Source organism: Mytilus galloprovincialis, chromosome 1 (assembly GCF_965363235.1).
Source record: "Mytilus galloprovincialis chromosome 1, xbMytGall1.hap1.1, whole genome shotgun sequence".
NCBI lineage: Eukaryota > Metazoa > Mollusca > Bivalvia > Mytilida > Mytilidae > Mytilus > Mytilus galloprovincialis.
Genome location: NC_134838.1, coordinates 121,083,480 through 121,110,009, shown reverse-complemented (window position 1 = coordinate 121,110,009; position 26,530 = coordinate 121,083,480). Strand labels below are relative to the sequence as shown.

General features: G+C 31.8%; 2 protein-coding genes across 5 annotated transcripts in view; one reads left to right on the top strand and one right to left on the bottom strand.

Annotated features, from left to right (window-relative positions):
- The window catches only part of LOC143055696 (2-(3-amino-3-carboxypropyl)histidine synthase subunit 2-like), a 31,115-nt gene extending 16,639 nt beyond the window's left edge, over positions 1-14,476 (top strand). For all 3 annotated transcript variants that reach the window (XM_076228854.1, XM_076228871.1, XM_076228863.1), the window contains exons 2-7: positions 2,541-2,698; positions 3,493-3,605; positions 4,878-5,098; positions 7,670-8,347; positions 8,713-8,889; positions 14,324-14,476. In XM_076228854.1, the coding sequence (XP_076084969.1) occupies positions 2,541-2,698; positions 3,493-3,605; positions 4,878-5,098; positions 7,670-8,347; positions 8,713-8,889; positions 14,324-14,445 (1,469 nt within the window). In that variant the 3' untranslated portion in view covers positions 14,446-14,476. The remainder of the gene's footprint in view (positions 1-2,540; positions 2,699-3,492; positions 3,606-4,877; positions 5,099-7,669; positions 8,348-8,712; positions 8,890-14,323) is intronic.
- Positions 14,477-16,584: 2,108 nt separating this feature from the next.
- On the bottom strand, positions 16,585-23,660 carry LOC143055556 (uncharacterized). Of its 2 annotated transcripts, none has more exons than XR_012972086.1 (6): positions 22,893-23,187; positions 22,133-22,345; positions 21,174-21,317; positions 19,495-20,289; positions 17,912-17,999; positions 16,585-17,400 (listed from the first exon to the last, which is right to left on the bottom strand). XR_012972086.1 is itself a non-coding variant. In XM_076228714.1 (6 exons), the coding sequence occupies exons 1-6, from the start codon at positions 23,644-23,646 to the stop codon at positions 17,001-17,003; spliced, it is 1,713 nt and encodes a 570-aa protein (XP_076084829.1). In that variant the 5' UTR covers positions 23,647-23,660; the 3' UTR covers positions 16,585-17,000. The 2 variants fall into 2 exon arrangements, 1 of the variants encoding a protein (XP_076084829.1); XM_076228714.1 differs by lacking the exon at positions 22,893-23,187 and adding an exon at positions 23,574-23,660.
- Between the last annotated feature and the right edge of the window lie 2,870 nt (positions 23,661-26,530).

Here is a 26,530-nt window from a genome sequence, read left to right as displayed (position 1 = left end):
TACGTTGCCCGACATTGCGCAATTGTTGCCATCTTTTTATTGTTTTTTTCTTATGCCGTTGCCTTTGCACAAAAACTAAAAATTACATATCGTCAATCATTCTACATTTTTGTTTATGGGCCATCTGAAGCATGCCTCCGGCTCTCCGGATGCGGAATTTTCTCACTATTGAAGACCTTTTGGTGGACTTCGGCTGTTTTCTTCTCTTTGCCTTTGGTCGAGTTGTTGTCTCTTTGACACATTCCCCTTTTTTATTTTCCATTTTATATATTTCTTGAGTTGTTTTTTATGAATGAATTATATCGGTTGATCAAAGGTCAATCTGTGCAATTGACCTCATCAATAATCAGTTCTTAGTATCTTACTTAGTCCGAGATTACTCTGACGTCCAACGGCTGTTTTGCCAGACAAGCTGGGGCCGTGGGACGTCAGAGCTCGTCCCATATCAAAAAATGGATATTTGCCCACCCAAAATAGATGCGCTGCTTCGTCGCTTCTGGTGCCGACTGACGGCCTTGAAATTATATAAATCGGGCATCAATCTGTTCATTTTTCATTTATCTCTTCATTTATGTAAGTTTCACCTACCTGCCAACCTTTATTTTCTCATAATAAGACAGTTTTCACAGTGACCCATCGATTTCGGCATTTTGACTTTTGACTGGCAAAACAGCCGTTGGACGTCAGAGTAATCTCGGACTATATCTTACTGAGACAATATCAGGTTTGAGACAACTAAATTGTATCTTTTTGTCCATCTATTCAGACTTTTGCATATTATATATATAATTACCTAATTCACATTTGCCTTTCATTTATTTTGCTGTTTTTTTTGGTGAGATATAGAGACAGAAAACAGTGTCCATTCAAAACAGGAGATATTTGAACAGTTTAATTTGCTCATATTGTTTGCACTTCATTTTTGCTGAATTTATACATGTTTCAGACATCTGTATTGATCTATATACACTAATAGAAGGAAAAAAATCTACATTTTCATTTCTAACTATAATCAACAATCTTTCTGAGTCTATATAATCCAATTTTTTAAAAACAAATTATTACATTCTACTTTTATTCAAACAACTCTTCACAACCTTATTGTTAAGAGACAAAATGACACAGAAATTAACAACTATAGGTCACTGTATGCATGGTATGGCCAAATCATCATTGAAAAAATGAAGGTTCACCAGTGATTTTGCTAGCGCTCGTCACTTTCGTATTTTACGAAACGATTTTCACATTGACATTGACAAAAGTATTTCAAATCAATTTCGTCACTTAAATTTTGAAAGTGTAAAAAAATATTTTCGTATTAAAATACTATAAATCTACCTGTCTTTATGTTTTTTGACAAGTTTATGACCCCCAGGTAATTAACATTTACAACAGGTGTTACAAGTTATTACAACTAATCTGCTTATTGCCATTTGCTGGGTCAATAATCCGTTAATTAAACCTCATAATTGACCATTATAATTATTTTCCCCATGAAAATCAGTCAGTCGGCAATGCATTTCATCAACCAGGAGTACAGTTTTGTCATTTTATCAAAATTGTTTTTCCCTTGACAGTTATCCACATGTCACTTCCCGTTTTCATTTCATTTTAGCGGAAAGTAGAAAACGTGATTGTTTACAACCACCTTACACTAAGTTACAATGATTATAATCGTTCCAAAAAGGATTTTATTCATTTCCAACTTGATTAGAAATGATTTCCAAATATCGATTTAGACGTTTTATAAGGATAATGATAATGCAGTGAGATAATCATTGCAAGTTAATTTCTGCTGTAATTCCTTGTTTGAAAAAATGGAATCTATTAAACTTTTGTTGATCAGGAATGTCCTCTGGAACAAACTGAAGAGAAATTGTGAACTAAATTTCTGGATCCCATGTCAGAATCCTTCATAACAGCCAATACAGTCAAATCATACAATTACTGCCAATCATGCCTAAGTCCTTTAAAGATATTTAAAATCTGACAAAGTCAAAGATGAAGCTTGTACTGTACATCCTTGGTCTCTTTCTGTTACACAAAAAAGTTTGATTATAACAGCGCAAAAAAGTGACTAAAGCCCTCAAATTCCTAGCTTAAACCCTGGGGTTCACAAAATAATATTGCTTCCAATTTAATTTAATGGCCATTTCCTACTGATTGTTTATAACCCTACAGTACAATTGTACTGTATTGGCCTTTTTCATATCTCCTGACAGTGTTCAACTGTAGCCTGCAACACATACATTTTATAAGATATAATAGATACATGTAGGTTTGTAATCTTATGAAGTTTTAAAATTTCATTTCAGTGTGACATGTTTTACAAAATCCTAGTGTGTTGTTTTTTATATATATAAATGTTATGCTATGCTGCCCATTAAGTGCTTTAATTTGAAAAATGCATATTCATTTGGTTATTCATTGGGATTAATTCTGTATTCTTTGATCTTTCATGATATGTCATAAAGTTTCAGTTAATCATCGAATAATTATAATATGTTGATGTACAAACATTATATCTGGTATAATTTCAGTAAGAAAGATGACTGCTAACTTTAGTTCTCCTGATGAAGATGTTATTAGCAGGAAACTTGATGTTAATTCTGGTAGAAATGTGTCCAAAGATTTATTAGAGAAATTTTATGAAATTCAAGATTGCATTGAATGGATACAAAAACATGATTATAAAAAGGTATGTTTTGATATGAACATACATGAAGTATTTTAAATATCTGTCAATTGATGTAATGTATACGCAAGTAGACAATGTTTTCTATCAATATTTGATGTACCTTGTCTCATTGTTGCATCAGTTACCATGTTATTAATGATTAACAGAAATTTAGAAAATTTAATCGAAAAGCCAGGAGAACTGAAATATTGGTTGTTAATTCTGACATGCATTTATACCCTTAGGCAGCAACCATTTGATTTTCTGGGGGGGGCTATGGTTTTTTTTGGAAAAAAAAGTTTGTTTCCAGTTTTTGGAGAAAAAAATAATTTTGTTTTTCCCTCAGCTGCCACTATATGTAATGCTAAAATTGAAAGAAAAAAATTGTTTTCGACTTGTCGCGAAAAAAATAGATTGTTTTTCGCCACAGGCGAAAAAAAAAGTTTGTACAGAAAAAAAAACCATAGCCCCCCCCAGAAAATCAAATGGTTGCTGCCTTAAAAGAAATCTTTACTTTCTTAAATAAAGAAGTTAACTATAAATATTTGTTTTTAATTCAATAATTTAAAATGAAATATTGTAAATATCTCTAACTGACCAATTATGAAATCGTAGGAAAATTTTTCCTTATTAAAGATGTTTTTTTTTTATTGTGACAAAAAGGTTTTAAAAAAAGATTTATTTGATTTTATATGATATATCAAATTTTACCAATTTTTTTTTTTTAAACAAAAAACTTAGTTTTATTGAATAGTATCTAATTGCTTGAATGATGTCAACATTTTGATTTGCTAACTTGTTTTCTATCATTATAGATAGCATTGCAAATGCCTGATGAACTGATGAAAGACTCTGTACCCATAGCTGACAAAATTCAAAGTCAAATAGAGGGCAAAGTGTTTATACTAGGAGACACATCATATGGCAGGTAATGTTTCACTTTTCAAATATTTAAAATCACAGTAAGAATTCTTTGATTTGTTGCCCTGTAAATCTAGATGGTCAAAAATAGAGTTATTACTCATATCTGTGCCATATTAAAGTTTGTAAATTTGACTTAACAATTTTTATGCCCATTGAAAATGAAAGATATATTTTCCCTTGATTTTCATGTAGTAAAACTGAAACCATGATTTCAAAAACTAGTAAAAGCATAATTTTTTCCCACCAACTGTATCAAGTTATTACTAGATTTATATCACTTGACTGAGCTGGTTTTAACCGGTTCACTTATTTAAGACCAGTCCATCTATGGACAGGTGTTTTTGGATAAACTCATCAATGAAGTGTCCAGTTATTTGTCCGATATTATACAGTCTGTTCATTTGTATATCAGTTTGGTGACACTGATAGTTTATTAGAAATCAATTATAATTATAAAGGCCATCATCCTTATCACACACATCTTCAAATAGACTGTCCTTATGCAACTTAAAATGAAGGTCTGCCCGATCAGTTAAATAACATTGGTAATATCTCACATCAAAAAATGATTGATATGAATTTGCTCTATGCAGGAGAGGTATTTGTGTAATAACCTTCACCAAGTTCACTTCAGACCTAATTTTTGGTGAGCCAATAGTACAAAACATTCAAGAAATTTATAAAAAAAACTGATTGGCACCAATTAACTGATAGGACCTTCATGGAAAGACCTCATTTCCTGTATTAACGATAAAAGGGAGAAATTAGATTATCTCCCCCTAGATAACTTGATAAATCAGATAACTGACTAAGTGCCCAGAGATAACATCACTGTTCACATGTATAACATTTTATCATACAGACATATAAAAAAACATATAAATTAGTAAAATCAGGATATCAAGTTGATTTAGTCTATAAAAATATATTTATTTTTATGAATAAATCTCAAGTCTATATGTTTGTAAAATAATGATAAAAAAACCCACATTTTCTCCTCACTTTTTTGCAAGCCAAGAATGCAGTAGAAATATTTTTGGGCTTGTTTTGTTTAAATTGAACCTAACTGACTGCTTATATTGAAATATCATTTCAATAATCTGCTTTTATTATTTTGTTAAATATTTGAAAAATGTTTCATTTGATTTTTTTTGTCAATTTCAACTTTTTCACATTCAATGAGAATATTCTTACACTGTTTAACATTTTAAAACCTATTTAACTCAAGAAATTGAATAGCATAAAGCTAAGTTTTTGTTATTTGTATATATTTCAGTTGTTGTGTAGATGAAGTAACTGCTGAACATTATAATGCAGATTGTATTATTCATTATGGCCATAGTTGTTTGAGCCCTACTCGACGAATACCTGTCAAGTTTGTTTTTGGTCAGTCACCAGTTGATGTTCCTGATCTTGTGTCAAAGGTTAAGGATATATTTACAGACAAAGACAAACTTATTGTTTTGTTGTATGATACCTGCTATAACCATGCTATAGGTATGTTGGTCTTATACACAAAAAGTTTTAAGAATACATTCAAACATAAAGAGGAAAACATTTAGAATATGAGAGAAGACAAATAGAAATGTCTCTTAAACACATAGCCTCACTATATATAAGAATAAATAATAGGTGAACATTTAAGTGTTTCAGCTGAACTTGTTTTTGTTTAATTGAAATTGGGATATGATTGGTTAAAGCAGCCATGAGATGGTTTTACCATTTTTTTTACAAACTGCACATTGTAATATGTAAATTAATTTATCAGAATCATATTGCTGTTACAAAGAAAGAGTTTCATCCTGCATTTCCATCATCATAAAACTCGGTGAATTAATCAAAATTATATATTTTTATCAGCATTTAGATTTATTTTGTGTAGTTAGAGTTATCTCCCATACAATGTTTTCTAGCCATGATTCAACCAGATATCATTCTAAAGTTAATACTTCAGCTATGTACAAAATGTACATGTTATAGATATGGTTTATATATATAAATTGCTTATTGAATTTTCTATCTATTTTGCTATCTCTCTTTAAGGAGGAGCTTGTCATCTTTTTGGAATTTTTGTCAGATTTTCGGAATTCTCTGGTTTGGAATTCCTTAACAAATTTTGCCCGGAACCCCCATTTTTCTTTTTACAATTCTTTTACATGTATAATGACAAACTGTCTGTTAAAGTCTTATAAAATTTTAATTATTTTTTAATAGTTTTTGAGGACTTAAACTTGTCAATGATAAAGCAATGAAAAGTCAAGAGAGAACATTTTCCCGCCAAAATTTCAATGGCTAATATTTTAAAAACAAGCAAGGTGACTTATTTATTTTTTTTTGCTTTTTTGCTTCCTTTATTAATCTATCAATATATGCTAGTGTTTTGAAAAGATAATGATTTTGAATCTGAGAAGCCAACTCCCTTAATAAAACACTGGATAAACTAAAGGACCAGAGTGAGCTATTGCTACAACTTTTCATCTATCATCCTTTGCTTCTTTGGTCTGTCTGTAAACCATCTTCTCTGATCTCACTGGACCAGTTGAATCCAGACTTGTTAGAAACTAGTTCCCTCTATTAATAGTGGTGTAATGAATTTATACCGGAAAAATATAGATATTTCATGTATTTGTCTTATATTTTAAAGGAGTAGGTTCAGTAAGACCCCTTTTAGCCCCAAAATATAGCAGTTTTACAAAATTGTGAAAATATAATCCCTTAGCTATTTACTGGAAAGTAAATGCTTCTGCTACATAAATATGGGCTGTTTTTGACAATACAATGCACATATATCGGGTACTACAAATGTAGCATCATGAAGTCATGCTAAATTACTGAAATTTTCACAATTTTAGTATTTTAGTTAAATTTAGACAGTTTCCATCTTAAATGAAAGTGGCCGCATTCGTGTTCATTCATAATATTGAGATGTAAGTTGTATTTGATGATAATACATAACATATATAAAGGTTGAGGATGAACACGGATGAGGCCACTTTCATTTTTGACAAAAACCATCTGAAAAGTGAGGTTTTTTGACATATTTGATAGATTTCTCATATTTAAGCTTGAATCGGAGCCTTTTTAATGACTAAATCAGTTAAAATCTTTCACATAAACTAATTGAAACAATTGTAATAGACACTTAAGTGTTTAAAAAGTGTCCAAAATCTTTCGTTAGATGAACCTGAAATTTGAGGCCAAAATATGCCCTTACCGGACCTACTCCTTTTAAATGTACTCTTACATGTCTTATTACTTGGAAAATTACATTCTTAAATTAGATAAATATACAGCAAACTGAACATTTTTTTTTCAAAATTATGATATTTGATAAAAATGAATAATTTCAAAGAATTGTTACATAAATTAAGAGCAGTCTTATGTGAAGAGTATATTCTTAACCCTTTAACAAAAATCTGCTTGTGTTTATCTTTTGAAACAAAAAAGATAGGAGAGAAATTGACAAATTGAAATTTGGAGTAAATGTCTAAAAGTTTGACCCCATTTATCTTTAAAAGAAGCACATGAAGGTATATTTTCAATTACATATTTAAATTACCTAGGTGCACACGAATTCACCAAGGGAACAAAACTGTATGCCCTTAAAATGTTTTCCACAGTTCTCTTCTCACACTCTTTTTCTATGTAGAGTTTTCTGCGATTTAAATGTATTTTTAGCTGCCAGATCACCATGCTTTAAAAACCCAACCTGACATTAAAGTATATGCATTATAATTATTTTTGTCCTTGTTCAGTACACTTTACTATTAATAAATATTATGTCCAGTGGCAAATATTTCATGCATGTTCATGTTAAAAACAAACTAACAATAAATACAGTCACATGTCGGTAGGTCTTGTCATAGAGGACGTTAAGGATGAAGGTCAGAAAACTACAATGGTGTAAGAATTTGAGAAATATCAATTTTCCACATAATATCTCTCAGCTCCATAGTTGTGTTCCTTGTGTGTCATATATTGGTCAATCCTGTTTGTTTGTTTCCAGGTTAGTACCACAGACTTCAGGAATACAATGACTTATTAACATTAGATTTTTTTTTATTTCAGATGCTATTGCTACAGAGTTGAAACAACATTTCCATAACTTTATTGTGTCAGAACTTAGTTTCCAATCAGGAAATGGGGATTCAAATAATAGTTGCATTAACAATTCTTCAAATGACCCGTCTAAAGAGAAATCTATTTGTAAATGTAACCGATCATTCAAACTTCCTCTAAATCATTCATTAGATAGTGCAATGATGCTTTATATAGGACAAGAAAATTTAACCTTGACAAATTTAATAATGACCTTGAATAAGTGTTCTTTTTATACCTATAATCCATTGAACTTTGAACTAAGGAAAGAAAGTTCTAATGTAAACAGAATGTTAATGAAAAGATTTTACATGGTGGAGAAGGCCAAAGATGCAAACATTGTCGGTATTGTAGTGGGAACTTTAGGTGTAGCTGATTATTTAAAAGTTATAGAACGACTCAAAAGTTTGATCAAGCAAGCTGGAAAGAAAAGTTATACATTTGTTGTGGGAAAGTTAAATGTTCCTAAACTTGCAAATTTCTTGGAAGTGGATGTATATGTGCTAGTAGCATGTCCAGAAAACACATTATTGGACTCGTCAGAATTTTACAAGCCTGTTGTATCAGTGTATGAAATGGAGATGGCATGTAACAGAAGTCGCGAATGGACTGGAGATTACCACACAGATTTCAGAGATATATTACCAGGTAATAATACATAGTCAAAATACAGATTCAAAGTTCATCTGAAACAATGTCATGTTATTTGAAAATTATTGTTTCCCCAATGAAAGTGTTGACAAACTTAGGGAAGGTCAGTAAGTGGAGTGCCATAGCCAACCTTTACATAAGAATACCAGAACAATAGTCACAGAATAGATGAATACTGTGTCTCACTGAAATTTGAGCAACACATTGCATGGCCTGAATTCAGTTTATGAAAATCAGAAGTTATAACACTTAATTCTCACAGTACTTCATATAAAAGGTGCAGAGTCTTATGTTTTAGATGGGTCAAACACACTTCTGTATCCACATATATCATATTTAAAGTGCTGAGTTTTCTCTTTTAGATGGGTCAGACTATGTTCCTATACAAGATTCTGACATGGAAGGTACTACAGATGTATCTTTAATCACAGGTAAACTGAGGACAATAGGTCATGTGACTCAACCAGAGGTTACTTCAACATCAATCGTCCCTAGAAATGAAGCAATGGCTGTTACAACAGTAAAGGCAGAAAATGCAGGTAATTACAGCCATGTTTCGTTGAATTGTTTAGTTGACTCATGTAGTTGGGCTGCTGTCTGGTAGATGTTTACTTGACATCTCCAATTGTTCATATTTATTACATTTTAAAAATTGAGGAAACTTGAAATCCATTTAAACTTGTGTTTATATTTATTAAATGGATATAAATGAAAACACACACAATGTATTGACATTATTATAAGACATAAATCAGCAATCATACTTTGAATCAAGGTTTCCTTGGAGAGCACCATTTTTGCATTTTGCAAAAAAAATATAAATTGTGGCGATTAAATTTCATTATTTGCGAGAGAATTTGGAGAAGGAAATATATAAAAGTATTTGATTTAATCCATCTTGTTTATTTTATATTTTTTGGGTTTCTCTGACTTTCCCTATACCTTGAACTCGTTACGATTTTGACAGAAAATCAATAATCAGCTGATTGCATTTTGTAGCTGGCAACAATGGACTAATTGATAAAGTAAATGTTTTAAAGTGTTTATTCATTACAATGTTGACTAAAAGATAAGATTAAGAAAATAATGTAATCATAGACAACAATGAGACAGGAACATATTTATAGATATACTCAGTTCTGAGAATGGGTCAAACTCAATTTTTGGAAAATGACGCTATCAGCTCGGTTTTATATTTACTATTTTACATACTAACTGGAATCTGCTTGTATTACGCTACACTCGAACAAAGTGTTGTAGTCCGACGGGAACAATTTTACATACATTGTAATTTATTTTATTTACCAAAAAGTTATCTTGTTATATTTTTCATATTTATTTGAGCTTTCACTTTTATGCACATGTCTTACAATCGTAAACAATCGGTATTTATTCATGATAAATAGATCCGTTTTGTTATGGTGTTGGACTTTTTACCCTCCAATGATCAGCAATCGGTAGACAAAATAGTTCTCCCAAATAATGTCAGCCTTTCATGCCATTTCAACGTTATAATTATTAAAAAAGTAATAATCAGAATAATTTTGATATTCATTGGATAGAAACTGGTATTTATCGAGATTTACGAAGATTTTAAAAATCAGAAATTAGTAATATGGTTATACCCAAGGAGTGCGTATGAATCTTTGTTTACAAACAGGATTTTGGACCGTCTCTAGTTTTTAGATCGCAAGTCACGATAAACTCAAACTGAAAGTAAACTGTTGTTTGTAGCCCATTTTAGACATTTTGTCAAAATTTGATGATTTTGTGTAATTTTCAGACCTAAAGGCTTTAGGACAACCTTGGCCACCACCTGTGATCCAAAATGTTTTGTAACTAAAAGATTCCAATTTTGATATAGAATTCATGAATATAAAAACTTTTTGAATAGTGGATGGCGACCAAAGTTAATTATGCCAAAAAACAATTAAAATTATGGAAAACCAATTACCAAAATTTACCTTAAAATACAAAAAAATATTTATTCAAGGGATCATAAAGGAGTATGTCCTGTAAGGGCCGATTTTGGCCTCAAATTTCAAGTTCATCTGACGAAAGATTTTAGACACTTTTTAAACACTTAAGTGTCTATTTTTGTTGATTCAATAAGTTTATGTAAAAGATTTTAACTGATTTACTCATTAAAAAACGCCCCGATTCCAGCTTAAATATGAAAAATCTATCAAATATGTCAAAAATTGTCACTTTTCAGATGGTTTTTGCCTAAAGTGAAAGTGGCCGGAGCCGTGTTCATCCTCAACCTTTAACGTAACGGTACCCAAATTGCACAGAGTACCCAAATTGCAATTATTTAGCAAAAGTAGCAGCGGACATCTTACAAGATTTCCTAGAGACTAAACACTTTGTATTTTTATGATTTGACACTATGCACATCTTTCAATATAGGTAAAAATATTTAGATTTTTACAAAACGTTCACAGTATTTATCAATTAATGAAGTGTTTACTGAAAAAGCAAAATGTACTGAAACGTTGCCATGCAACATCATCAAAACGCCATCTTTTTAAAATGATCAAATACAATATGTTACAAGTATCCATTGAAAAAAAAAATTAAGAGTAAGCATGGACTAATATCCAATTGTTCAAAATATTTGAAGAATTTAAACAAAAGCTCTGTTATTAGACTTTTGACAATGCAAATTTAAGCATGGATGCAATTTGGGTACTACTCATTTCAGAATCATTGATGGTTTGGAGGTCAGTTTAGACCAATTTTTCTATGATTCCATATGGATTAAAAATCAAATTGGTGTACCTACATAATAAAGAAGGATACAGCTACAAAATAAACACAAAATGGACATTTTTTTCTTTATAATAAAAAAATGTAGGTGAAAAAACTGTCAAAATAGGTGCAATTTGGGTACTGCCATGTTATATATGTTATGTATTATCATCAAATACAACTTACATTTTAAAATTAAGAATGAACACGAATATGGCCACTTTCATTTAAGATGGAAAATGTCTAAAATATAACTAAAATGCTAAAATTGTGAAGATTTCAGTAATTTAGCATGACTTAATGATGCTAATACCAATATATGTACATTGTATTGTCAAACACAGCCCCTATATATTTAGCAGAAGCATTCTACTTTCCAAAAAATAACTAAAAGTATACATTTTAACAATTTTGTAAAACTGCTATATTTTGGGGCCAAAAAGGAGTCTTACTGAACCTACTCCTTTTAAGGGAAGGTGCAAAACAAATATAATTGTCATAAGTATTTCTATGTAAAAAAAAATATTTTTGGCCCGATTTAAAAAAACTTTTAAAATTTAGGGCCAACCCTTCATTGAAAGTTGCAAAAAATGTATTGTTTTGGCAAGAGAGGTGGCGAAAAAAATAATTGACCCAGGGGAAACCCTGCTTTAGATCCCATTTGAAACAAAATGAGTGACCCTTTTCCCGCTCCGTATAAAGATGTTTTAAAACAACATGAAATGTATTTCATTGTTTAGATAAGGCTTTTAAAGTCCGGACAGTGACATAAATTTTGATTTTTCTTTTAAATTAAGAGATATAACATGACAACATTTTTGAATGATTTACTTTCTGTGAATGGGATAAATATTAAATTTAATCTCTTAAGTCATAAAATTTGACAATTTTTTTTGTTCCACCTACAAATGTTCTACATTTTGACATATACCAGTATTGATGTGATAACTTATGAAAAAAAATCAAATTAAAACCTGAATACTCTCATCAGTCAGTAATATGAAATTAATATAAGGGTTAAAAAACAGTACAATAATCTATCATCTCAAGAGTTTCTCGGAGATACAAATATCTGTATTGGATATTTTTTTATTTCAACTCCTCAGAGACCACTTTAATCATAGGACCACTTTCCCACTGTTACAGAAAAAGTAAAACCACAAAAATACTGAACTACGAAGAAATATATTTTCACGTTTGGAAGTAATCTTTTTTATTCAGTATATATGAAAAAGGCTTAGTTGATTGTGTTATTTTCAAAAATTCTTTTTAATCATTATCTCAATCAGGTTTAGGGGTGTTGACATATTTTTTCACTGGATTTAATAATATACCAGAACTATCTAACATCTTGATCATGTTCAAACCCTTAAAATGTAAATATGAAAAGCAGAAAAATAAGGATTTTGGACTTGAATACTCCATAAAAGCCAAGCCAATTAGAAAAGATATATTAGTTTGATATTTTACCTCACGAACCATCAATATCTCTCTAAGCAATAAAATAAATCATAATATTGAACTTGAATTTAGTAATTGACACAGATTTAAAAAAAATAGTATACAAATGTGGTAAGAACTTTTAGACTGTTACTGAACAGTAAAAATATATTGGATTTTTGTAATGATTTTTTTTTCATTTATTTTTTTGAAGGATTCAGTAGAAGACAGTATATACCATAAAATAACAAATAAAACTCACTTTGATTTAATATAATCTAAAAAAAAAGCAAAATTGTTATTTGAAAATTGATTTTTTTTTTCGTTATCTATCAAATATATCCTTCATATATATGTTCACCATACATTTGTTTGTTTGATATAAAAATGATTTAATTAAATGGAAGCATGTTGGCCTTATAGGCTTATAACTTGTCCTCATTTCAGAGTCCTTTCTTTACATGGTTCAATAATCAAGTTTAAGTTTTAGTGATTATGTCAGTTTTTCAGATACTATAATGAAGTAATAAGTCAACTATACTAAGTTGTATTTAATCATTTCTAGTTGTACATGTTCATCTGAAAAAAAACAGCCCTTTATTTTGATGTTACTCTTTTATGAAATAACATTTTTTTCTTGAAATCTTTCAGCATAAAATTAAGTTATATTTATTAACATTTCAGCATGTACACTCTTGTGAAATCTTGTCAATAGTAATTAACAAAAATTTGGAGCAGCAGCTTCACCTCGAACAATATTTTGCCCAATTTATGGGATTTATGTTTTCTGGTTTGTGCGTCCGTTCATTGGTTTGTCCGTCTGTCCCACTTCAGGTTAAAGTTTTTGGTCGAGTTAGTTTTTGATGAAGTTGAAGTCAAATCAACTTGAAATAAGTACACATGTTCCCTATGATATGATCTTTCTAATTTTAATGCCAAATTGGAGGTTTTACCTCATTTTCATGGTCCACAGATCATAGAAAATGATACTGCAGATGGGGCATCCGTGTACTATGAACACATTCTTGCCTATTGCTGCAAAAGGATTGAATATCATTGAAGAATTTAAACATGTTAAGGTGGTACCTAACACTACAGGGAGATCACTCTGTAAAATCAGCTAAACGTTTTAATTACGTTGTGTTGTTAAGGGAATATTAAGCTTCTCAATGATCAAAATTTGTGTTTGTCAAACTGCTATATAACCAGTGTAATATTCCTGATTAAATGGTTGGTTCAATTGTTTTGAAATTTTTATATTTTTGTCAAAGGATCAAAGCAAATACTTTGTCAAAGTTTTATGAAAATTAAACGAGCCAAATTCATTTTAGTGAAAGTGTTGGGTACCACCTTAAACCTCCTCCTTTGGAAAGGGTTAACATGTGATATGCATGTCACATGTGGATTTGTAATGAATGGAAAATGTACACAGTTTAATTTGTTTATAATACTGACCATTAGGATCGGTATTTTATGAATGAGTCAGGACATTTTTGTTTAATCGGGGGGGATTTATTTTATCTGGGAGTTGGCTATCAGATCTCCTGTAATCTCCTATTTATCTAGGGTTATTAAAGGTCTTCACCATATTTCATTATTAAATATATTTACTTATCTTACATCACAGATACAAAGGTGTCAATTTGAATCTTATTTGATCAAGTGATTACTTATGATTTGTATCATCAAAATTCATTGATATGATTATATTGTCATTATTTATTATTTATCAATTTTCCTTGAGGATTTCTTCATAATGCAGTATATAAAATATTTTTGCAGAGGAGTTTTTCTCATCACGTTCATGGAAAGGATTAGAACAGAATTTGGGTCAAACAGAAGTAAGTGATGCAGTTGAGGGAATGAAAGGAATTGCAGCAGGCTACAGCAATGAACAGAAATGAATTTTAACTAATAAAAAATTAAAAACTTTAATGCTTACTTTCTCTGTATGTTTAAATGTAATAGTGTTTTCATTCCTCCACTTCATCAACATTGTTGAATTTTCAAATTTCCATTGTTTTTTTTTCATTATTTGACAGTCTATTTCAACTCACCATTAGTACAAGGATTAAACAAATTGATGAGAAAAATAAATTACAATGTTGAATAGGTCAAGATTATGAGAATTGCCATTTTATTCCAATTAGATAAAAGAATATGAAGGCCAGAGATGGGTCTATATGATTGAAGGATTTTTAAATTCTTCCCAAAACCATTTTTTTTTGTGTGATTTAACTGATTTCAGATCATTTAGAGTTCTGACACTATTACAATTTGTTTTAACAAATTAGAGTGTACAATTATGTGAAAAGGTTTAACCAAACTGCTCTAGGAAAACCACAAGTAATTACTGTTAGTTGTGTTCTAAAAAAGAAAGCATTGCAAAAAAAGAAAGCTTATTTTACCATCCCAACACATTTCAAGTCCTCTTCACCCTTACAATGAAATCTGAATTTCATTACACACCTATTTTAAAAGATATTTCAATTGTGAAACAAATTTTATAAATTACAATTGGTGGAGAGAAATACTAACTGTCAAGTCACAGAAAAAAGAAATATATATATATATATATATATGTATACAATTTCTTATAAATTTTTAACCAGATTTTTGTGACAAAAATGTCAGTTATTGATTTTGGGATGTACTGCGGCCAGACGGCCGGGCAGCCAAATGTTGTTTGTGCATTTACTCATGAACCGTTCAACTAAAGCTTTTAAAATTTTTATATGTTGTTACTGATGACAAAATGGAGGTCAAGTTCAATAATGACGATTATCACTTTTTCTGTTCAGGAGTTATGGTTCTTAAAAGATTAAAAACTTGTGTAAAAAGTCATGTTGTTCCATTTAACCATGAACCATTCAACCAAAGCTTTTCAAATTTTAATATGTTGTTACTGATGACAAAATGGAGACGGAGGTCAAGTTTGATATTGATGATTTACACTTTCACCGTTCATCAGTTAAGGTTCTTGTGATATTGAAAAATGCCAGGACACGAATTAATATTAATAAATCCGGTTTGCTGTCGCTCTGACAGCCTCTTGTTTAACATACATTGAAAGATTTCTGAATCTTAAAAGGCATCTCGTTTATAACAATATCAGTAAAAACCCATCAAAGACACCAGGCTTAAAATTTTATACACCAGACTCGTGTTTCGTCTACATAAATCTCACCAGCGGCCCTTGAATCAAAATAGTTAGTAGGCCAACCTCAAATACGAAGTTGTAGAGCTTAAAAACATAAAAATCAAAGTTGTGCCAAACTAAACCATATATAAAGGCAACAGAAGTATACTGGTGTTTTAGATTCATAAATCGGTTGAGAGAAAACAAATCCGGGTAACAAACTAAAACCGAGGAACACACATCAACTATTAGAGGAAAGTACTTGGGGTAGAATAACCGAAGTGTTTCGAATAATTCATCATTTTTTATAGACAATTATAGAAAATTGCATCCCCAATTGTGAATGTGGAATAGAAATATGGAAATTACATATCTTCTTCCGACTGACAGTAAAACCCTTGCCAAAGTTGGGTGTCTGTTTGGCTGTGCGGGATGTACTTAGCCATGTCCCGCCAGAATGAAGATGTTACATCCGATGCCTCGTGTAAAGAGTGTCACGCTCTGCTTGTTTAGACCCTTGCAACATCTCTTTGAGGGGTCCGTATATGGCCATTGCAAGTAAAACTTTCTGTCTCTATCCAATACATTATTTTCCCGTGACCGTACAACAAATTTACCCAAACTGCATCCCAGTTGACCTCTATTACCGGACCTACCTAGTACTATTGCCTATTTTATTTATTGTTGATTTGTTCTCGTCCTAAACATGCACGAAACAGTTGACACTTGAGTTAACTAACCACAAATCAATCGATACTTAAAATAACCATATAATTGAGATTTCTAGCTTATAATTTTGTACGCTTTTAGTCTTCATAATATTCATCACTGTGTAGGTCAATCAAGTACTCAGTATGTAAAATGTCTCGTAATTGCATTTATTAGCAAATTGAAGAATTCAAGATGTGACTCGTAAATATTACATTTATTAAACAATTGAAGAACCCAAGAAGTGATAATGTTACATTTATCAAACAAATTATACCAGCAAATGAATTGTAGAGTCTTAATATACAAAACCTTGATCAACGTTTAAAATTGATGAAAACTAATTCAACGACTTGTACAGAAGAGGTTTCAATATTACATGGATTTGATGTCATTTCATTTTCCATATTTTCTATTTGTTTTTTTCCATGGACCAGATTCCTGCGCGAACAATAACAAATTGTAGCCTGTGGAAGCTATTTGCTATTCTTAAGCTACACAGTCAGCTACTCGCAATGCCTTGGACGAGATGTCATTAAAATGAAAAGTGAACACATTATGCAAAGTTAAAAGTTATATATCAGATCATTTTATACCTTCATTACACTGCATTTAACGTGGATAATCGCGCAGTGGAATAAATACGGTGCTACCAGTAGTTTGGTTTAATCGTTGCCTGTGTAAATACTGGTCGAGGTAGTCCGTAGTTGGTTCGATGATTGTGCGTGATGATTCAGAATGAAAAGATAATTTATCCGTTCTTCCGTGAAGAGAAGCCCTCGGAATATCATATGCTTCTTTGGAATTTTTCAAAGCAGTAGCATAGTCTGGTGGCAGGCTTTTATTTGAGGGATCCGATTGAAATGATGAATTTGTGTCCGCTAACCAATGGGTTATCCATGTTCTGTTGCTTTGTTTCTTATCAAAGTCATCAAATTTGCAAGGTTCTTTGGCAATACGAGGATTGCATTTTCTGTCACTCTTTTTACTCCAACGACGTCGATTTTTTGTTCTAAAAAGGTTTACAAAAAAATAATGAATATTGTAATATTTTAAGACACGTATGAAACCTGGTTAATATAAGATTACCGGTGTTCTAATTATCAGGGTTGCTTTCGCCTTTCTTTCTGGTCAGTTTTTTACCAGCAGAAGTAATTATTTAATAAATTTACTTAATAGTTATCATCAAAGGTACCAGGATTATAATTTAATACGCCAGACGCGCGTTTCGTCTACATATATCACCAGTGATGCTCAGATCAAAATAGTTATAAAGCCAAACAAGTACAAAGTTGAAGAGCATTGAAAACTTTATTCAATATAAAAAAAGATGTTGTATGATTGCCAATGAGACAACTCTCCACAAGAGACCAAATAACACAGAAATAACAGCTATAGGTCACCGTACGCCCTTAAAGTCGTCAAGTCAACGAACATTACTTAATATTCGATTTATATATATAGCAATTACCCTCAAACACCCATATAAAATAATAATTATTACTCTAAACTATAAAACTCACCGTAATAAGCAGTACATTAGTGTTATACAACACAGAACAAACAGTGGTAAGGTCAAGACCAGGACCAAAATCAAGACGAGATCAGCATCTAAAAAACCAATAGAGATATACATAGTCTGATTCATAAAACATTTGTCTGCCATCATATTTATATGGAAGCAACTATCGTGGGAAATGCAATACAAAAGTAGTCTGTATAATATAAAAAAAACATGTGGTATGATTGCCAATGAGACAACTCTCCATGAGAGACCAAATGACTTAATTTTCCTTTTTCCAGAGAATGTATACTATGAATGTTGTCTGCATATTTGAATATATTTACCTATGTTGAAACACATGTCTATTGTCAAATCATATACAAATTATGTAGTCTCAAAAAAATATAGGTGGAATTTGAGTACTGTGACGTTAATGGAAGTTACATGTTAAAATGCTGGAAGAAAGCACGTTCACAGGTCTACAAAACATATCCAATATATAACTATAGACTTTATTGTATAGATAAAATAACTCTATAACAATGATTTCTATTGACCAAAAGCAAAACTATAATATTAAACGGAACACAGGAAACTGCAGTCCATAATATTCAAATGTAATTATGACAAGCATGAGGCAGAAAATCTTTTTCGTAACAGTAAAATATTGGCATGTATATGAATAAGATGTTTCTATGTGTAGTTCGAAGAGTTGAGTCAAGATCTCTAATTCCGACTAATCAATCCAAAAATTTGGTGGCGGATGAATATTTGGAGAATATTATGACAACAGTATAGGAAAAACGAACTTTTTTGGCTAAATTAAAAGTTGCAAGAATTCGTTTTCTTACTATATATCTACCGTCAGATGCAGTAAAATATCGTATGAACACATTAAAATAGAATTCGTTTTCTTACTACGGGTTATGTTCTTCTCATATGTATTATGATGGTATGATACTAAACCCCTAACGGGAAGGATTGTGCCTGATGTTCATATGATGAAATCATAATCTTTTAGTCAGTTTAATTGAAGTCTGGAGCTGGCATGTCAGTTAACTGCTAGTAGTCTGTTGTTATTTATGTATTATTGTCATTTTGTTTATTTTCTTTGGTTACATCTTCTGACATCAGACTCGGACTTCTCTTGAACTGAATTTTAATGTGCGTATTGTTATGCGTTTACTTTTCTACATTGGTTAGAGGTATAGGGGGAGGGTTGAGATCTCACAAACATGTTTAACCCCGCCGCATTTTTGCGCCTGTCCCAAGTCAGGAGCCTCTGGCCTTTGTTAGTCTTGTATTATTTTAATTTTAGTTTCTTGTGTACAATTTGGAAATTAGTATGGCGTTCATTATCACTGGACTAGTATATATTTGTTAAGGGGCCAGCTGAAGGGCGCCTCCGGGTGCGGGAATTTCTCACTACATTGAAGACCTGTTGGTGACCTTCTGCTGTTGTTTTTTTATTTGGTCGGGTTGTTGTCTCTTTGACACATTCCCCATTTCCATTCTCAATTTTACAATGTATATATATCTAGTGTCAGATGTAGTGGAATAACGTATGAACACATTAGAATAGAAACAATGTACGACACTTACCTTGATTTGTACCTTTGGGGGCTTCTGTTACAACAGCTCTTATTTTTGTTGTTTGTATCGTTTTAAAAGTTTTTAACCATACTCCTAAAGTCGTAGTTCCTTTGACAGTTTTGGCAGTTGATGCAACTCGATTATTGGTAACGTTTGACGTTCTGTCTGTAGAAGGTTTTAATCTTTGAACATATTTTGACGACAAAGAAGTTCTAGTATCCAATATATTAGTATTATTTTTAAAAGATGTTGCAGTAATGGAACTTGCCGGTTGTTTTTTTGATGTTTGCATCATGGAATTTGATTTAACAACGGTAAAGGCCAATGCATTTGTCGATGTTTTTGTTAACGTTTGTATAGGTGTCATCTTCGGTTGCGTTCCTTGATTTGTTGATTGGCTTCCCGTTACATTTCTTGCTAAATGCGTGTTTGTATTCTGCGACAACGCAAACTTTTGAGAGTGAGAGGGAGACTTTATAAACGGTCGTGTTGGGGTAGTAGAAATAGTTGTTCTTAAACCAGACGTTGAATTTGAAATAGTCCTCGAAATGTTGTATCCTTTCGTCGATGAACGCATTGTCGTATTATTCTGAGAAGACTGTGCAACTGTAACTTTCGAATTGTGTTGTGTTTGTTGGATTGAAGACGACAAGTATTTGATTGATGACTGCTGCTTAATGGACTTTGTTGTTAATTCTTGTCCGGCTGACCAGTGTATAGTATTCATTTTCTGTACAGTCGTTAATTCTAACGTGTTAAGGGAACTTGATGTAGTCTTGACTGTGGAAGTGAATGAAGTATTAGCTGCAAAAAAGAATGCAAACGAGCTGAAATGAAGATGGAGGAAATGCAACTTCTGTGGATATTCAACCGGATTTACCGAATACTAGTCCCGTATGAATAAAAATCGGTTATTGAGTAAGGGATGTACGGCGGGCGGCAGCCAAACAGTGTCCTTGCATTTAGATATGAACCGTTCAACCAAAGCTTTTCAGAGTTTAATATGTTGTTACTGATGACAAAATGGAGGTTAAGTTCGATAATGACGACTTCCAATTTCACCGTTCAGGAGTACAGTTCTTGAAAGATTGAAAACTGAACTTTACAGTCATGTCACGGTACTTCACTTTTACCGTTCAGGATGGTCGTATTGATATTGAAAAATGGTAGGACACAAATAGATATAAAAAAATCTGGTTTGTTATCGCTCTGACAGCGTCTTTGTTTTTTTGTGCATATTTTTCTTTACATTAAATTTCCTTTCCCAATAAATATCATTGGGTTTATATGAATGACGTTGCAATGGTTTTATTCGTAGTCATAATGCATCATAAAAAGAACAATGTTTAACGAAACTACATTTGAAATTCTGCTGACATGCTGATGCAATAATACCGTGTATTTTAACGAGTTGAAAAACATATTCTGATGAGATTAAGTGTCGGTCTAACCTTAATACTTTCTGCAACTCAAATTAAGTTGTTTACATGACTATTTTTGTAATATTGGACATACTATTGGAAATCTAAGAAAACTGGCAGTATTTTTTTTTCTTTTTGAGTTTTATATCTTAATGTAACCGCTAGGTAAAGGAGCGGTTTTTACAAACCATTGCAAATATCGAGAAAAAAAACTATGTTTGAAACTTTTTATAAAACTATTTGAAATTTTTCTAAATGTTTACTTACTGTGTTGACAAATAAAGTGTTTACTAGAATTACATGCAAATATACTCCATCGATCTGAACTGACATATGCTATGCACCTATCACTGTTAAGTTTTTGAGTAGTAACTTTTGTCCATCCGAAATTTCCATCAATGAAAGGTTCACCTTAAATAAATTAACAATAACGCGATTACTATAAAGTGGTGTCTTTCCAAACATTTTGAAAGTTACTGGTTGAAAATATAAAAAAAGAAGTACTAAATAGTTACAGAAAAATTGAATATTAGTGGGGAAAAAACGTTCGGACAATTAGTAAATAGTTATCAAAAGTACCAGGATAATAATTTTATACGCCAGACGCGCGTTTCGTCTACATAAGACTCATCAGTGACGCTCAGATCAAAATAGTTAAAAAGCCAAACAAATACAAAGTTGAAGAGCATTGAGGACCCAAAATTCCAAAAAGTTGTAATTATGCAAATCCCTTACGAATATGATAAGTCTACCGAGGTGGTCAAAATCGAGAATTAACCTTTGACATCTGGAAATAATTAGTGACCAATAAAACAGAATATAATGCTTTGGTAAGCAAAGGATCTTTTACAGTAGACCAGTTGTTTTATGTGTGTCAAAGGTTGTTTTTGCTGTCAGTAAAAATAAAATGTATAATATGTCAACAGAAAAATCTCGAATTAAACAACTCATCCAGTACCAAACACAACATTATAGGATGTAACTTCTATGATCATGTCTATATAGGATAAAATGTGGCAAGATCGCAAATGAAATACGTATCCACTTGAAATCAAATGGCATAGATGTGAGCAGTTATAGATGATTGTACGCCCTTCAACAAAGAGCACACACACATACCCTAGAGTATATTGGATGCTTACTAAAAAATATATATATGAATGTAAAAAATATATACTAATCTGTAAAAGTTGGATACTACAAAACAATGATATTTGTTATATTACCATTATTCCATGACCATTGATTATTTTTAGATTTAAGGCCAATCCAGTATGGCCCTTTTTTAAATCCAGCAAACATGTCGTTGACATTATACTGTTTAATATGAACAAGTCTTCCTTGACTGAAGTGAGTACTGCAATAGTTCTCAGCCTCTTCCCATGTTTTATTTTCAGTTATTGTAGAGTACACTGTCTTTGGTTTCGCGTTACTATTTCCTGTAAAAAAGTCATTTTTTTTAAACATGTATTTGCATATTATAATCTGAACTTGGTTATTGTGTTATATATTGAATGTATGCTTTGATGTTATACAGTGAAACCTGGGTAAACCGAACCCTGATAAAACCGAATTTCAGTTTAAACCGAACAATTTTCAAAGTCCCACAAAATTTCCCTATCAATTAACGTTTATCTAACCTGAAAAAACCGAACCCTGTCAACACCGAATTCCGAACGCTTTTTGAAGGCTCGTTAGTAAATTTGTATCTAAAAATTACCTGTCAAAATCGATCAATACCAATCAAAACAATAAAATATAATTAATTATTTGCATGATTTAATTAAACAAACACAGTATGGCAGAGTATCCCCGAAGGTATTTGAGGTTTAATGAACTTGTGAATTGTTATTACAAACTAATAAGCATGTCTGTGTCCATGTATAAAGTGATTTGTTTGTAAAGAAACGTTAAACTGGTCAGCTACCCTATCGCCGATAATGACAAGAAAGGAACTTTCCCTCAGATCAATTAAATGCACCTTACTCAAATAATTACGGCCACAAAATCGAAACTGCCATCCTGTAGCTAAACTGTTTTATTAAATAATAGTTTTAAAGCCTTTCACCGGATTAAGAAGTCGTGCAACACAACAAGGTCAATGGATTTCGATTGCTGGATTCCCTTTAGAGGCCCTATATATTTGATTCGAATGCTCCCGAAGACTTCCGTTAGCTATTAAGCAACGATAAAGTCCGAGAATAAACTGGACTCCTGCTGTTGTTTCACTGTTATCGTGTGCCGAAGTATCAATCAGCGGGTGACCAGTTTAGTCCGAGAACTAGTGTGCACAATGACATTCCCAATTCAACTACGGAATCGTCATATGACAGTGACTGTTAATCTGAATTGGTCAGTGAATTAACGGATGAGAAAATAATTATAAAAAGCAAAATCGCTCCACGTCGGGAGTGGCGTTTGATTTATAAACAAAAATGTAGCAAAACGTCTATCTTTTATCTTCTTTTATTTTTACATTTACATCTAAATCAACACAAAAATAAGTAGTTTCTATGTTTATCGTATAGTCAATTAAAATATATTAACCAATGTGCAACATTTATGAAATTAATTTATTGTCTTTATTTTGTCTTTATTTATTATTTTCATTCAAAACATGTGTTTCTTGTAACATTTCCAAACTAATACCATATTTAAACTACCTACCCCAGAATGCTAATGTCAATGTTATTCCATTTAAAATGTTGTATATCCAAAACACCTGTATGTACGTCGACATCGTCTAACTTGTATCTTGTACTCAGGGTGGATACTGTTCTCAAATATTTATCATTCAAGGATTGATAATTATCTCAAATATGTATCACCTACGTTTTTTTGTGATGCGATCATAATTTTCGTTTACTGGATTCTGATGGATTAGTTTAAAATTAGAATGCTAAATCTATGCTGCTCAAATTTATTGTGAGCCTTAACCTCTCTTTAGTAAAATGTTTATAAAACATGTTTTATACCCTACTTAATGAAATATTTTTTCCTGGCAAAAGTAGATCACTGCCATACAACAAAGCTATTGTCTTTTCATACATTTTTTTTTATCAACACTACAACTGCCCAGTGATTATGTAGCTTTATAAGTACTGTGGAATTTATGGTCCTCAATACTCCACAACTTCGTACTTTATTTTGCATTTCTATTATTTTGGAGTGTCTGATGAATCTATTGAAGACGAACGAGCGTCTAGCGGACACAATTTTGGTCGATTTATCTACATGTATGATGAGTTAATTTAAATCCACTGCCATCGCTGGTGGAGGTTTCTCCAAGAGGTTATCACCTGTATGCCAAACTTTGAACTTTTCAAAATACTAAATATGTTCTACCCAAGAAAAAGACTACCTCGGAATTTTGTGTCCTCAATGATCTAAAACTTCGTACTTTATTTGGTCGTTAAAGAAATATTATGCGAATATCACTAATAATTCCGAGGTTTTTGTAAACAGAGTTAAACAAATTAATCATGGTCTCTATTTTGAGTTTAACTAGGTGATGGCGGTTTCAACCGCGAGGAAATCATCAGCCGAGTAGTCAGATGTTCAGTGTTGACAAGAGTTATCATTGAGATGATAATTAAAAATTAACCTCTTACAAAATTTTTATTATTTTCGAAATACTTAGGATCTTATACCCCAGGAATAGATTATCTTAGTTGTATGTGCCAAAACCTTTCGAAATTTTGGATCAACTACACAATTTTTCTTCCGCGTCACTGTTGAGTCTTTTGCAGACAAAACGCTTGTCTAGTGTAAAAAATGTAATCCTGTTATCTATGCCACTCACTGATATAATTTTCTCCCTGAGGGTATCACCAGCCCGATATTTAGCACTTCTGTGTCGGCATGAATTTTCAGTGATTTTAAAATACAATTGTTAACAAATAAAGATTTGTACCCCCCCCCCCCCCATCTACGATAGTGGAGGGGCATTATGTTTTCTGGTCTGTGTGTCCGGTCGTTCGTTCGTTCGTCCGTCCGTGCATTCGTCCTTTCGTCTGTCCCGCTTCTGGTTAAAGGATTTGGTCAAGGTAGATTTTGATGAAATTGAAGTCAAATCAACTGAAAACTCAGTACACATGTTCCCTATGATATGATATTTCTAATTGTAATGCCAAATTAGATTTTTGACCCCAATTTCATAGTCCACTGAACATAGCAAATATTAGTGCAAGCTTCAGGTTACAGTTTTTGGTCAAGGTAGTTTTTTTATGAAAATGAAGTCCAATCAACTTGAAACTTATTACCCATGTTCCCTATGATATGATCTTTCTATTTTAAATGCCAAATTAGATTTTTGATCCCAATTTCACGGTCCACGAAACATAGAAAATGATAGTGCAAGTGGGGAATCCGTGTACTATGAACTCATTCTTGTTTCAATATACTCAGGATTTGATATCACAGGAGAAGATTACCGTAGCTGTATTTGGCAAAACCTTTTGTTTTGCCATTTTGTTTATTCTAGGGATGAGTCGTTTGTAGACGAACGCGCGTCTGGCGTACGAAATTTAAATCTTGTTATCTATGATGATTGTATTAACAAGCCCTGGGTCTATGCCATTCTCATGGAGATTTCCTCCCCGAGTATCACCAGCCTAGTAGTCAGCACAAATGTGTTGACATGAATTAACATTGATAGGGCCAGAATATTTCAAAATACTTCTACTCCAGGAATTGATTACTGTAGGCGTATTCAGAAAAACCTTGTGGTCTCCGTACCTTTTTGGCTTTTTTTTAAACTTTTTTATCCGATCGTTACTGGTACCTCTTCCATTGACAAACGCCCGCCTATCTGTACAACATTTTAATCCTGTTATCTATGACGAGTTCAATCAGTATCATGTTGGAGTACTAATTTTATGAATTTAGCTGATATTAGTCAACAATGATTTTATGTTTTCTTTTAATTCGTATGCAGAAATTGGTATAATCAGGAATTAAGTATTCCCAAAAATACAAACTTTTCACAATTTTACTTTGAGCAGACCTAATGATCATTTTTCTAGAAACACACCCTGTGCCACGATTTTTAATACCACTGATATGGTATGTGAATGGTGAAGTTACTATCTCTAAGGTAGAATCCGCCCATAAGTCAGTTCTTCATTATAAGTACGATTATAAATTTTGATTTGTGTGCATCTTAAAAGTACTATCTATGTTTATTGATATTGTTATATATATATTGACATACTTTTTTTTTTAAATTGTATTTGAATTATCTCCCCTTGACTTAGGTTGACATTTATTTTGTGATTCTGTCCAGTCGAGTAGAAAATTTATAACAATTAGCATATCTAACTTTTTAATTTTAGACTGTTATTGAAAAAATTAATATCAATACATGTATTATGAATTGTCTATATATTTATGTATCACAATGCTTGGTGTATTTTCAGATGAAAAAAAAATTTACAAAAAAATAATGTTGCAACTACCTCGGACTTACTTGATATCCTGTCAGTTTTTGGCTGTAGGAATTTGATCTTTTCGCGAATTAGTACTATTTCCATTTTTATCCAATGTTTTAAAAATAATTTGTCTTTCGTCTTTTGTCGATGCAGTAAATTTCTATCCCGTGCTGAGTGTGTTCTTGCATTTTATTT

Bases quoted from the DNA above. Each gene is read 5' to 3' on its own strand.
- LOC143055556 (XM_076228714.1), bottom strand. From the start codon at position 23,646: ATGTCGACGTACATACAGGTGTTTTGGATATACAACATTTTAAATGGA. The intron at 22,346-23,573 runs GTAGGTAGTTTA...ACTTTTTTACAG, and splicing joins ATTGACATTAGCATTCTGGG to GAAATAGTAACGCGAAACCA. The intron at 18,000-19,494 runs GTAAGTGTCGTA...TTGGTTTTTTAG, and splicing joins CCCCAAAGGTACAAATCAAG to ATGCTGATCTCGTCTTGATT.